Below are 14,467 nucleotides of genomic sequence, written 5' to 3'. Positions count from 1 at the left end.
CCGTAAGTGGGACGGGTGCCATGATTTCACAGCAGGAGAAAGATAAAATAACCTTGTCAAAGCAAGACTTCAGAATGTGGAATTGCGCAGGTCCCTGGGCCCCCCCAGACCCGGGGTTTCTCTTCCCACCCCTCCCCAGTGCAATGTCTCAGGAAGGCGGGAGCTGTTTCATCCTGCTGATTTTTCTCTGTCACAATCTTTAAAGCACTAACATAAAATAAAATATGCAGGGGGCCCTTGTTAAACATTAAACATTCTTCCCTGCTTAGTACTAACAATTCACATTATGTTTAAGGAGGCTGCCAGAACACCAAAAGAGCTATTCACCCAAAAATATTGGTAGATACAGTATAAACAAAGGAAGCCTTTACTATCAACCCTTTAGCAGACATTTATGAGGCACGCATAACTCATGACAATAACAAAACAACCCAACTTAGCTACAGTGCTGTATTTTCTCACATACAACATGTATATCCCTTCCCCCTGCCCCCAAACAGATACTGGAAATTGCAGTGCGTATACCATGCAAAAAATACAGCAAGAACAGGATCCGCCCGTTACGGGCAGGTGAAAGTAAAATCTGCCCTCACTCTGCTCCATAACTGCCACTACTCAGTTCCTAAAAGCAAACTTCTTTTTGTCCCTTCATATTGCCCTTCAAAAAACAAGCTCCAGATTATACGGGAGCAAGAGGTATGTGAGGACATATGGTAACTCCCATAATACATACCTGGTCAGTTTTATAGATTTCCTGAACTCATTAGTAATTGGAGCTTTGTAGCCTCCTTTCCTCAGTAAGGAATCTATGGTCTGAATGTGGTCCCATCCTGTGAAATTTTATCAGAATAAAGACTGGTGAGGAGCAAGCAATGAAACAGTCTCTGCATATAAAAATATTACTTCCTGCTATATTTTTGCAACTACTCTGCTAAGAACACAACTTTCCTACAGCAGTAACATATAAATTCCTTTGTTGCTAACAGCAGCATCTTGCAGGAAGTACCATGTACATGTTTTCTTCCAACATAAGGAGAAGCAAGTTTTTTCTGCAAGACAAAGATCTTGCATGAAATTTAAAGACAGACCCAACATACACGTTTCCTGGACTTGGGGGGTGGGGGGTGTGGAAATCCCAGAACTACATCTTTTTGAATGAAGCCTTAAGGCAAGGTTATGCATCACAATCACCCTTTATATCAGTATATAAAATACAGAACGCCCTAGAAAAATAAAGTGTCTATTGAAAATGCTGTAACATAAGCAGGCTTGAGTGTCTTAAAATCTGCTTTTAGGAGGCAGAGGCAAAAGGAATGAAGTAGCCCAGAACTCACTGCAAAACAGCATCTCTTTACAGTGTTGTTAGTGTTACAGTGATGTTTCCAATTTTAGAACTACAGTATTATACAGCGTGGGGGTGTGTTAATTAAATTATGGACTAGAAACCTAGAAATAGTTTAAGCTCATTATTGTTCTCCAGCAAGTCTTCTAAACTATCATTAATCAATACACAGTTTTGAAGACTTGATACAACATGCAGAAATTGAACCAGACATTTTGGATGAAAAAAATTTAAACTATTAGATACATTATTTCAGAAGTATGCAATTTTTAGAACATTCACATATGTATATAAAAACCAAATGCTTTAATTTGGGGTACCTTAAAGAAACCAAATAGTTATACGTGAACAGAGTCTATCAGACAGACGAGAGAAAATAACAAAAGATTTTGACTAAAAAAGTTCACGTAGCAATGTAATGAAACCTGTTTTAAGCAATCACCTACAGGCTCAATAAAATCCCCTTTTAAGATGGAGATCTGTAATTACAGGATAGACAATATTACAGCTGAAATCTTAGATACAGTTAAGAGGTTTCTAGACCAAGAGCTGCCCATTGAAGGTAGTCTTTAGTGCAGGTTTTATTTTATGCCTTAAACACCAACATTAAACACACAAGGAGGCAGAATTCCAACAAAAAATGGAAAAAATACTGTCGTGGCTGGAAGAAAAAAATGTTAGTAAGTAGTCAAGGACAACTGTTTAGCATCACAGACTCAAAACAAAGCTAGAGTACATTTTTCTTCCAAATAACCAAGTTACAAGACTCTGCCTTTGGTTGCGAGACAGACAGTTGAGTTTACAAAATTCTTTTGGGATGTTCAGTATGAAACAAGTCCCTTTCTACCCACCCAAAACCAATGGGAAACAAAAGCTCTTATGGAAGATTAAGTGCCAGCAGTGAGAGCCTAAGAAGAGAAAGAACTTCAGCCTTTAGGTTTAGAAAGAACTCTGCTCTTAAGATCCATAACCAATGGTTATATCACTGAGTTAAAATGGTCTAGCATACTGAAGACATTGTAACATATTGATTATATGAAAAACAGATTTTAACCATCATAAAATATGGTCAGTAGCACTATACCACCCACTACATTTATTGTGCACATTGCTACTTTCTTGCTGTTTATTTATGATGTGCTTAAACTGTTAAAATTTACTGGAACTGTCCCAATAAAGGGATTGATTTTAAACAGACACATAAATGGCATTTATATGAGAGTCATTCCTTACAATTAAATATTGCTCCATCATCTGACATCAGTGCAAGGTCAAATATTGCATTTTAGGTTTATATGTATGTTTAAATTCTTCACCAGATCATATGAAATAAAGTGCAACAATGACCTTGCTCCTTTGCAACCTCCGGTAAGTAGGTGGCGGTGCGTTTTGATCCTTTTTCATTGATGAATTCTATTCTAATGCCATGTACACCCACCTGAAAGAAATGGGCAGTTTTATTAGTACATTAACAAAATAGAAACAAGAAATTTCTAACATGATCCCAAGATGCAAACTTATTTATAAGAGGTTTACCCAATTTTGGAATGTTTCATTTTAAAGCTATTGCTGAAGTGAATTTAGTCCTCTTGGATGGTGCCCAGTTGATGGCTCTGCCAGGGAAAGGGCAGTGCCAGTTTCCCTATCGTGCACACATCTTCCCAAGTGCAACATCTCTGGCTCAAAGGGACCACTGCTTGAGACAAGAGGGTAGTTCAACCTCTATGCCCATTCAGTGCTTTTCTGACACTGATGAAAAGGGTATCGTTTACATTACATGAATGGACGTCCACCACAACGTGAAGTAATTGCCAGCTCCGTTTCATAGACAACCGAACAGGCTGGCAGATCTTATGACTTGTGGCCATTAAAAACTGGGACCTCACTTGAAGCTGTAGCCTAGTGATGAAAGGTCTGACCCCACTATCCCTTGAGCCTTCCCAGTTCCACTAATGTATGAAGGGGGGGAAAAAGGAGGGGCAGGGAAGGGTTTTCAAACTGCTGGGAGCCAAATAACGTCTAATGTTATGTTTCCACAGAGAGACGGTTTTGTAGTGCACCATTCCCTGCCAATAATGGAAGGGTCAAAACTGCGGACACAAGGGCTGCTTGTGGACATTTAAAAACCCCCAAAGACGGCGATTTACTTTAAACTCTGCATGCTCCCATGCCGAAGAGGCAGTGTTGGACCCAGCTCATGTGACGTCTGTATAGACCAGCTGCTTTAGCGGGGCTTTTCTGGTGCTTTCATCTAATTGAATTGATTGAATCAGCTATTAGTTAAAAGCTCCAGAAAGCCCCGCTGAAGCACCCGAGCTATATAGATACAGTGAAGCTGGGTCAAGATAATGCGCTGCTTCTTCCAGTTTTCGGGGGTTTAAACATCTGCAAGCAGCCAGGTGACTTTGAGGTTCTGACTGCAAAATAGCGAGCGTTTAAAGCACTCCCGTTTTTGAAGGTAGAGTCCTTTTACTATGAACACCTGCTCTTGAATAAAGTTGGTCAGAAAAGACCTCCAGCTCTGTGAGGTTTTCTTACCAAAAACCTGATGTGTGCGCTGCTTTTCACTACTACAGTTACATACATTGAAACACAAAATAGTAGTAGTCCCATAACTTTCAGTCTTGTGCTCCTGTGGCTAAGATAAGTTTTTATTTAACTCCTAAGGCCTTCAAGTGCATATGAAAACAGGAGCCATATGGGCTTAACACATTACTGGTTTATTTATTTGTTTTTTTTAAGAACAAGTTAATTTGATTTAATCAAAAATTATACAAGGATTATAAGAATGGCAGCCTGCCCTACAATGGCTGCAATGCAGCTAACAAGCAGAAACTTTGGTATAGCAAAGGAAAAATGTTCTGGATAGCAGACTGCCCAATACACTCATATCTCCAGACAAACATAATTCAAATGATTTTAAGCATAGTGTTTTCATATGCAATACGCGGAGAAGGGAAAAAAGATTCGTCTCCTCCTCGTGATTCTACTGTGTCTTAAATATGAACAATTGCCCTACGTGATCAACTCATATCTTTATTCTCCATATTACTAATTAGTCTTTTATCTTCTCAGTACTGAACCTGAATTTGCAAGCATAGAAGCCAAATCTGTACCCCTAGAGGATGTAATTATGAGCCAAAGGGGTCTCTTATGAAGAGCAGAAACTTGGGAATCAGAGATTTAGCCAGATCCTGCTTGTTTCATTCCTAAAATTATGAAAACCAACTGGTAACTTTTATGGACTACTAGCACATATTAGCATGGCCCATCTGGGTAAGGTTAAGAGATCCCCTTTCATCAGTGTAGCAACTTGTACCCATTTTAACACATTTGTTTTATCAGACAATGTATTAGAACAGAAAAGTAATGAAAGGACACTGCCAAAATATACAGTCCCCAAAAAGATCCTGCCCAAATGGTCAGGCCGATGTATGGCAATAAACAATTTTTAATTTCCCCAAAGTGTGGAGGGAAAGCAAGGGGCAGAGGGGGAGAACACATACCAACCCTCCAAACAAGAACTGCAATACTTGAGAAGTCGTTTCCATAGAGATGCATTAAAAGAGGAATTAGATTGGGGTCTTATGGTTCTACGTATCACAAGCAAACGTTGAACAGGTTACAGTCTAATTTTAAAAAGGTTCAGCAAGTGGATTTAGTGAGCAATAAAATGCAGAAAGAGAAAAGTGGGCAAGAGTAGCAACAACAGGCATGTGTGGCTACACAGCTAGTAGACAACTGAGGAGTCAGTTTTAGCCCATTCTGCTTCTCCAAAACAACTTGCAGAGAAATCACTTAGGTACTGGTGTAGCCTCTTTTATGGTAACAGCATGCTAGGAAGGGTATTGATGTTTGATTTGTCACTTAGAAAAACAGAAATACATTTATTGCTCTTAGGCGGAAGCAATGAAGGAGATCTGTTGGAGATGTTAAAATGCTCAGTTTTGCTGTATTCACCAATCAAACCAGCACCTGACACAACGGCAGGTCATAAGAGAACTAAAATTCTATCAGCCTGGAAGCCCTTATCTGGTAATACCAAGGTGTAAGAATGAAAGATTTCAAGATGGGCTTAATTTGGGATTTATCAGTCTACCTATCAAGCAGCAAAAAGACCAATGCAAATCACTGAGGGTGCATCAATACTAGCCATGGACTGCACAAGGCACGGTTACAACTAAGCATGGTGCTCCTACTCCATGCAGACAACTAAATGGATGCAAAGGAGGTGTAGGGTAGCCCTGAGTGTGTTCAGGTTCTGCCACATGTTAATGCTCCACGCAGGCAGCTACATCACATCCATTCTAGGGTGCAGCATGCTCTAGTAAGGCTCTTGCCCATATAGACACGCTCTTCATTTTCCATGTAAATCTAGTTTAAAAAGTAGACAACACTGGAGAAGCAATCAAGAGGTTTTCATGAGGGGTATACCAGAAATGCCAACAGCATGCTAGACGCGATGTAACATCTAGTGAGCAGGTGACTGTGCTTCCCTAGAGAGGAAGCAAAAGTCCATGGAGAACCTAAACAGACTATCTGACCAAAGGTCATGGAAAAGACAGGACAAGGTATATGAAGCAACACATCTGACACTAGCAACCCTTCCCACAAATCCACAGGGCAGGGAAATTGTGCTTGCAGAGTGTAAAGAGTTGATTTAAACTGCTGTACTGAGATAAGTGGCTTCTCTTAGCTAAGCTTTAAGTTCAGGGGAGCAAACTTAAGTTAAAGGAAAATAAGCCACTTCAACTCAAATAAGTCGAACTCAAACCAGTTTAATTATATAAATTTAAAACAGATTTACATTACGCAGGGACCAACTTTACCATGTACACAAAACTATAGAGTTTCCAACAATCTCTCCTGCAGGTGAAGGATAAAGGGCAGGTGGACTTGTATGAGGCAATACAGGAACTGTCATAAGGCGTTAACTGAAGTATAATTGACCAGCAAGATTACTGCAAAACTTGACCGACCCAAAGTGCATGAAGTATTGCTCAAATTAAATATAAATTACTGATTTATGGCAGTGTGGGCCTGCAATTCACATGTGCAATTCAGCAGCACAGATTTCTAACTCACCTGATATGCCTTGTAGTTAAATATGGAAATAAGCTGCATAGAGCTATTCTACTGAACAGCAAATACACCACATAATTTTAAAAGTATTTTCTCATATTATTGTTGCAACTGAGCAGTGACTTATTTGGAACAGCCTAGAGTTGAGAAGGGGAACTTGAGGAGAGAAGAAACTGAAGTGTCAAGGCAACACTCTCCGAACCAAAACACTTCTGCAGGACTATACAGCAAGAAAAATAGACTGTAAGATATAATCCAGCTTTGCCTTAGAATAAAAAGTAGGCAGTGAAATCCACTACTTTGAGTCAGGAAAGGGACCAGAAAATATGCAACAGTCTATGATAAGAGTAAGTCCAGCCCTTGCTGCTTATTAGAAGGTTCTCTGAAGATACATTTTTAAGTTTTCTTTTTAAAATGTCACGATTTTCCCCTCTTTTTGTATTTAACTAGAGAACCAAGCAGCAGCTCAAAGGCCTTTACTGCTGAGTGAATTCTTCACACTTCTCTGTACCATTCCTAAAGCAATTAGCAGCAACACTAAAAATCTACAGCTTGGTGTCAAATACCAAATTATTTATTAGAAACATGAAGAGAACCTGACCTAGAAACCTGGTGTGTATGAGCACTGGATGCTAGGCTGTAGTATACACTCATCTGCAACCTGGTGGGGAAATACAACCTTATCCTTAGTGTTTCCACTTATTAAATTTTGCTTGTGTTTTTTGGTTGGAATATTATTGCTTGGGGTCCACAGGCTGATCATATGCAAATGTGTTCAGATAAAATTTAACCTGAACCCAAAGTTCAAGTAACTATTTTCAACTTCATTTTATATGATTTGGACCTGGTGTGCCAAATACATCTTAAGAAACAGTGCATCTCTAGCAGGGCCAGAAGGGAGAAAGAGTAATTATCACAAGCTTTCCAAGAATTAATCTGGACAAGCATCCTGAACATCAAGCCTCTTGAAGGTTAGTTTTCAACTGAAAGAAATAAAGATACTCATAAAAAAATTCTTTCCATTCTGCTTCCAACCATCCTACTGAGGAGTATAACAGGCCTGAGCATAACTGTCCTTGAGAAAATAAATTTGTATCCAAGAGGAATTTATCCAAAGCACTTTCAAAGTAAAAAAAGCACAAGGGCACTGCTAAAATACCACATATCTCACTCCTAGGAGTGAGCCAACATCACATTACTGCACACATAGCAGATTGAGGTTGTTCTCCCACTAACTGAAGCTGGTCACATTTGCTGCTCTCTCGCAAAGCTAAGTAGGATTTAAGTGGCATCGGTGCCAAACCCAAAGCAGAGTCCTGGAATTCCTGGACACAAGATAGGAAGCAGCAGTGATGTCTCTCTTCAAATTCACTTTCAGACCAGCATTCTCACTCCAGCCTTCGCTCAGGGAAACTATGGTCACCTACATACTCAGAGGACTACTCAAAACCACTGGAGCAGTGGCAGTAAAAGGACTATCAAAAAATTTAAGTATTACAGAGATTTTTCCCCACTTTACTTATTCCCTTCCATGCATAAAAGTACTGATGCACTCAGATACCAATGGAGCCTTACAGTATCTCTATGAATTATATTATAAGCGCCTCTAGGCATGAGATGTTTGGCATATACCATAACTCATCTAGCAACATATACCTTTTACCAGACCATACTTCTTCTGTAAGACACAAGGTTCCCCATGACTCTAAAAAGCTAACAAACAAAAAACCCCCCACCCATGATCCTCCCTCCTACACTTGAACTCTAAGTACAAAACTAACAGTGCATTATTGTAGCTGTAAGTGGAATGTTTCAAATGTTCAAGTGAAAACAAATGCGTCAGGAGCTAACCTTAGTGCACTCTCGTAGAAGAACCCTGCCTCAAGACAGACTTTTCCTCCCAGGATGAGCAAAGATGATTTTTTTTGAATGACCTTTGATTAAGTGCCTGACAGACTAGCTAATTCTGCTTTAATAACCAAAAAAGGACGATGGATCAATTGTGCCATCATATTTCACGACAGACCTACACTGCTTATTATTTTCTTAACATAACATTTATGTTGTATTTGCAATCATTGCAAATGTATAACCTCCTTAAACAATATAAAATCTTTATAAGTGATCCCAAGATTTGTGTCTACAATTACTAAATGATTATAAAAAGGTAATAAAAAGGTTGGACTGACAACAATGGAAGCTGATCCACAAAAGTGTTATAAACACTATACTGCGCATCCACAGCCCCCTTATAGGCAACAAGATATTTTGGTGTCCCTGGTCTCTTAACTAGTGGGTACAATAGATCTGACAAATCCTTTCCTTTCATGAGAAGCTTTGACGATATACTATCTTGTTTCATACACAGCAACGAGAAGCCACCTTTCAGTCATGAACCACAACTGTTTCAGCTAATATTTGAAACCAGACAGAGCTGAAAGAACTTTTTTCTCATTATTAAAGCCATGGTGTGCTATTTCCTTGACTTTTCTATAAAATTACTAGCATATTATTGCTAGGGGGAGAACCAATTCAAGGAGAAGATATCTTTAGTATTTTAAGAAGCCAAAGCTGACAAAATACTAAGCATTAACTAACTTGAACCTAAAGCATTGTGAATTCACATGACAGAGTAGTGCAAAACCAATGGAGAAACTTGGCTAATCTATGGTATCCAAATGATGATGTTTGCAGATGTCAGGAAAACCTGGTTTCATATTGCTAAGCCTTCTCAAGAAACAGGAGTTCAAGTTTCCTTGTTAAGATCCGTGTCTTCTCACAATAGAGTTGCTGACTGTAAAGATACAGAGGAGCCCCTTCGAGACAGAATGTACAAGCGAGTGAGGGGGAATGAATGAACTTTGACGGCTTCCAGATTTTCATGAATTTAAAATGATGATTGTATAATTAGTTATATATGAAAGACAAACAAGATTCCTCCTTCCAGATAGTGAGAGTCTGCCATACCAAAGCCTGCCTCATGAGACATTCAATGAGCATATTTCATACTTAATCCCATTCCATCTTCTCTACCAGGTATTGCATTTTCACTACCGGGGCTTCTAATACAACTTGGCCTCTCTCAAGTGATCAGAGATCCTGTGGCCTGAGATATGGGACTGAGAGACGCCTCCCTCTTTTCAGAGTCTACTCACGCCTATCAGAATCCTTTTGCTTAAAAAGGACTTGAATCTAAGTGTATTGCTCAGCAGTCTAGCAAAGTGTTGTGTTAATGCAATTTCCTCTTTCTGGAGCACTGTATTGTAAGAAAGTGTCCTACCAAATAACGCACAGGGTGTTCCCTGTGACATGCATAGAGAATAAACTGTACACTGTTGCTAAGAATCACGAGGAAAAACCTAAGGGCAAAATATTAAGTATTTTGCGGAGGGAACTGTAGTTTTTGCAGGGAAGGAAGGAAGGATCTTAGTGGAAGGGTGAAGGAACCAGGAGAGGTGTTCGCAAGAGGGATGGGGAGAAAAAGAAAAAAAAGCTGATTTTTTTTTAACTTTGGGGGCTGGATGGCTGCAGGGTGACTGTAATGGGAGTGTGTGCCATCTGATATAATGGTGGCTGTGAATGGGTATGGATCTTGTTTCCTCTGGGTCAATGGTATTAAACAGTATTTTACCTCCATGAGCTGCCTTTCCACTAGTCCACTACTAAGGCAGAGTTACCATTAAAATGCATCCCAGAATTCATTGCCTGCCTCTGAACGACTCCCTTTGTGATGAAAAGGCTGTTACACTCCACATGGGAAGCACCTGGACAGGGTAATGGAGAGACATTTTGTGGGAGGAAGACACTGTTTAAGAGAAATGAGGAAACAATGCATATATGCCTGGCACCCATTTCAAAGCTCCATGTGAATGAACTACTAATGCACAGTGCAATTCAAATACAGTCATGCGTCAATGAAAACCCTGAATTATTTGAATGGAGTATTTTTGTGAACCACTGGACTAAAACAGTCCTTGGAAAGTAACTAGTAAGGGGTGCACACCTTTCAAAAAGTGAAAATGGACGCAATTTGAAAAATCATATGGGAGCTAATGGCAGTCAATTCACTCATGTCTCCTGGTTACTCGCCTGAAGTCTCTGCTGCAAAGAGGATCTCCCACTGCTTGCTGCAACTGAAAAACTGATCACTCCAGTTTGGGAAAACAATTCATTAACCAGTGGAAGGAAGTTCTATCAGTCTGCTTCAGGATATAGGAGGCACTCCTGAGTCATGTCTTCAAATCATCGTGTCTCTAAACCACAGCACTGCAAGCTGTCTGGATCTGCAATTTTGAAATATTTTGATTTCCGTCAGCAAATTGCTGAATTAGCTCCCACAAGATCATCAATAGCATACCTATAGAAGGACTGTCTCCTAACGAGGCTGGTGCTTTTCAGATGATCTGGAATTGAGCATTATAGCAGATGGAAGACCCAGAATCTCTCTTTAGATCATATTCTAGCCATCCTGAAATGTCTTTTTGCCATTGACATTGCATAACTTGCAGCTCCCTTAAAAGAAACATGGATGACATAAGCTGTCTCACTGGAAGGGGCATGTGCAGTGACAATTATTTTAAGCACTAACACTGAAGTATACATTTTTTACTTTACGTACAATGCCTGTGCCTCACCTAGGATTATATACGGCACGAGCACCTGAAAAGCAACCCAGACGTGCAGAAAGGCTCCAGGATTCTGCAATATCTCAGGGGACTGACTGTATTGTGGTCACATTTTAGGTGTGGCCACATTTTATCAGATTGGAAAATCTAGAATTAACATGCCTGTAATACCAGCTCCATCTTCCTACTTGCCCTACCCAAAAAGCTATGGTTCTGCTTAAAGAACCATAGAGAATTTGGGAGAAGGTTGGGTTTTTTTTGTAGAATTCTCTAGCAAAAAGCTAGCTCTGTATTAGGCTAGGCTGACTTACTAATTCTATATAAAGATCATTTCTAACAATATTAAGTAATTTGTATACAATCCTATGAGTTTCTTCTGTTAAATTCTATAGGACTTTGCAATAAAATTTAGAAAATGAAAGCCTGAAGTTATAGACAGAATATTTAAGACATGAATTGGAGATGGGGTCCAAATTGCAAAGTTCTGATCAAAGTTTTCCGAAAGTGCGTTGTGTGCTCTGAACTGGGGTTTTTGTTTATGTTCTGCTTAGGTAAAATATTACAGTTGTTTAAAATATATATATTTATTTGACTGAATAGACTGGCTTTTATAAATCTGTTTTAGCCATCATGTAATTTTTAGGGCATTGGCAGGCAAAGGAGGGGCAAACTTGAAAAGCATGTCTCAATTTGGAAAACTAATTACCACTAGACTGGTCTGTACCAGACTATAGCATAGAACCAATATCAGTGCACATTCAAAATGTTATATAAAACTGTTCCTAAACATACTTTTAGCCAATTTTTAAAAGTTAAAATAATTCAAATCATTCAATTAAGTCCTTACCACCACCAGTTTTAGAATAAAATATTAACAAACGTGTAGCAAGCAAGTTAGAAAAACTTCAACTAGGCAGTTTAAATTATTGATTTGTGTCCTCCAATGTTTCATGTAAAAAGCCACTGCAGTTACTAATGCTTGAAAAGCAGTGGCCCAACACAGTATACATTCTATAGCTCAGAGTATGTCAATATAATGCTCTGGACAAGTACAAAGTCATCTCTGAGTAAATTTGACGAACAAGATATAAATAATGAAAAATGGTGTTAATGGTGAAGATATTCATAATTCCTCAAAGGAAACTTGCACTTATTTTGCTCAGCAGCAGAGAGGTTCAGAAGACAAGCTGCCCCTGTCATTATGAATTAACTATTAAATAAATTTTTATTTAAGTTTCCAATTACTGTACCCCTAGTACTTCTGAGATTAATGCTGCAGACAGCCATCTTGATAGAACTGAGGCCGCTTATGACTGACAGTAAGAGTACCCAACTCCAGATATTCAGCACCCATTTTCATCCTCCACTTTTACCCGGTAGGAAAATATTAATAAGCACAATTTTGGAAGCTAAATGCCAAGCATTAGACTCCTTTATAATGTTAAACCTTATTAAAATCAAGATGCTGAAATTTCATTGGTGTTCCTTGGACTGGACCATGATGTGTCCATTATTGTCACAAGCAACACATCTCAGTAAAATTGCCACATCCACTCAGAAATGCTCACAGTAATAAAAAAATTAAACATGATGCCAACTGCTTAATTTATGAGATTTCATGCTGCTGTGCCAAAACATAAATGTCCACAGTTTCCTTTAACCCAAAGAAGTCAAAAGGATGCTACTCTCCATATAATACTGAATAGAAACTAATGATACATTTAGTTCTTATTGTTTAAGGCAGCAGTTGCCAAACTCTGACAGACTGTGCATCACCAATTCAAAATGATACAACCTTAAGTACCACCAGCAAATTTTTGTCACAAACTTATCATAATAAACCTGTTAACATGTACCACCGACAGGTTGTCTGTGTACCACCGGTGGTACTCGTACCACTGATTGGGAACTGCTGGTTTAAGGGATTAGTGGGCAAAGGTTCAATGACACTGGTCTGTGTTATTTTCACTAGATAAAAAGTTTTCTAGCTTCAGCCATTCACACCTCATTTCTAATTTTGGGCAAAGAGGCCACTGTGTGCTTTCAGCAGCTTAGAATGAAATGCTGTAGCAGTTTGGTACGTTTTCTTTCAATATTCTGGCAGAATAATGGACTATGATCAATTTGGTATGCTCTGTAGCTACCAGGTTACAAAGAGTTTAAGCCACAAAACTGAAGGTAAATTTCAGGGTAAAAGCTATTTGGACATTGCATCACTGAGCCTTTAAAAAAAAGAAAAAAAAAGACGACACACGTATCAGCGGTACGTACGTCTGATTTCTGCAGGTCACAATTTTCCTTTGACAATGCAATGGGCATAAAAGGGGCTCTTTATAGATTCCAAACCCTTAGAACACAGAGCGTGACAGCAGATCTACCAAGACACTTCTCTTGTAGCTATGCAAAAATATGTGAAACAAAAGGGCATGTATCTAAATATTATATATAGATATATACATAAAATAAAATGTTGAAATATTTAGATAGATGCAATATATATTGCAACATTTCAGTTTTACTCTTCTTAGGTTGGGAGGAAATGGAGGCTCATTGTATCAACGTTACTTCCTTAATAAATATCTGGAATCCTTACCTCCCAATCCAGGTAGTCACATACATCTTCAAAGTTAGTGAGTAGAGACACTGAGCAGAAAAGCCGTGGCAGCTCATCCCTCGTCATGGGGGGGAAACGGCTATCTTTAAGGGCACTGTTGAAAACAAAATATATTTTTCAAGTGCTACAGCTTATTGGTTAAGCTACACCCACAATTATACTACTGGAAAAGGACAAAAGACAATATAAAGCTGATGTAATGAGGACTAATCTGACAATTCAATAGTCATATGTGATTTTGCAGCTTTCCAATCCTTTCCTCTAAGGCATCTGCTTTTCAAATTTCTTTGCTGGCAAACTTATATGGTCACACTGACTGACCAGAGTCCAAACAACTAGGTTTCCTGGGCGATCATTCTCTGCCAAGTTGATTTTGTTACCGGGATGATCTAACTAATCAGAAAGAAACACTTTTCGGGGTAGTTTTTTTTTTTTTTTTTTAAAAGACCAGTCATAGTATATTTGTTTTGAGAGGATTAAACAACAGTGTTAGGAGGTGGAAGGAATATCACGCTGGAAAAAATTACATTGCAAATAATCAGAAACTGGTAATACTATAAAATATTTAACATATCAATGTAAAAAAATCTGAATAAACAAAATATTAATGGAAAATTTTAAAAGGTCAATACACAGGAAAAATACTCATAAGGAACTCTCACTGGAACTCAACACTCGTGAAATTACCAGACATGCAACCACTCTGCAAAACAGAGGTCTGAGTAATTCTGATGTCTAAACATCCTTGCTAATCCTCAACTAAGATATGATCCTGTGAGTAAATATATAAGATAGCTAGGCTTA

General features: G+C 38.7%; 1 protein-coding gene across 5 annotated transcripts in view; it reads right to left on the bottom strand.

Annotated features, from left to right (window-relative positions):
* Positions 1-14,467, bottom strand: part of AMMECR1 (AMMECR nuclear protein 1) — a 123,329-nt gene that overhangs the window by 8,123 nt on the left and 100,739 nt on the right. For 3 of the 5 annotated variants that reach the window (XM_014607248.3, XM_014607250.3, XM_059732813.1), the window contains 3 exons: positions 13,643-13,757; positions 2,690-2,780; positions 734-830 (listed from right to left, as the gene is read on the bottom strand). In XM_014607248.3, coding sequence (XP_014462734.2) covers positions 734-830; positions 2,690-2,780; positions 13,643-13,757 — 303 coding nt within the window. Of the gene's footprint in view, positions 1-733; positions 831-2,689; positions 2,781-10,055; positions 10,189-10,781; positions 10,937-13,642; positions 13,758-14,467 lie in introns of those variants that run through there. The other 2 variants (XR_009464000.1, XR_009463999.1) reach the window with 2 other exon arrangements.

Source organism: Alligator mississippiensis, chromosome 8, assembly GCF_030867095.1.
Source record: "Alligator mississippiensis isolate rAllMis1 chromosome 8, rAllMis1, whole genome shotgun sequence".
In the NCBI taxonomy this organism is placed as follows: Eukaryota; Metazoa; Chordata; order Crocodylia; family Alligatoridae; genus Alligator; species Alligator mississippiensis.
The sequence above is the reverse complement of the archived record's forward strand: the minus strand, read 5'-3'. Positions and strand labels throughout refer to the sequence as shown.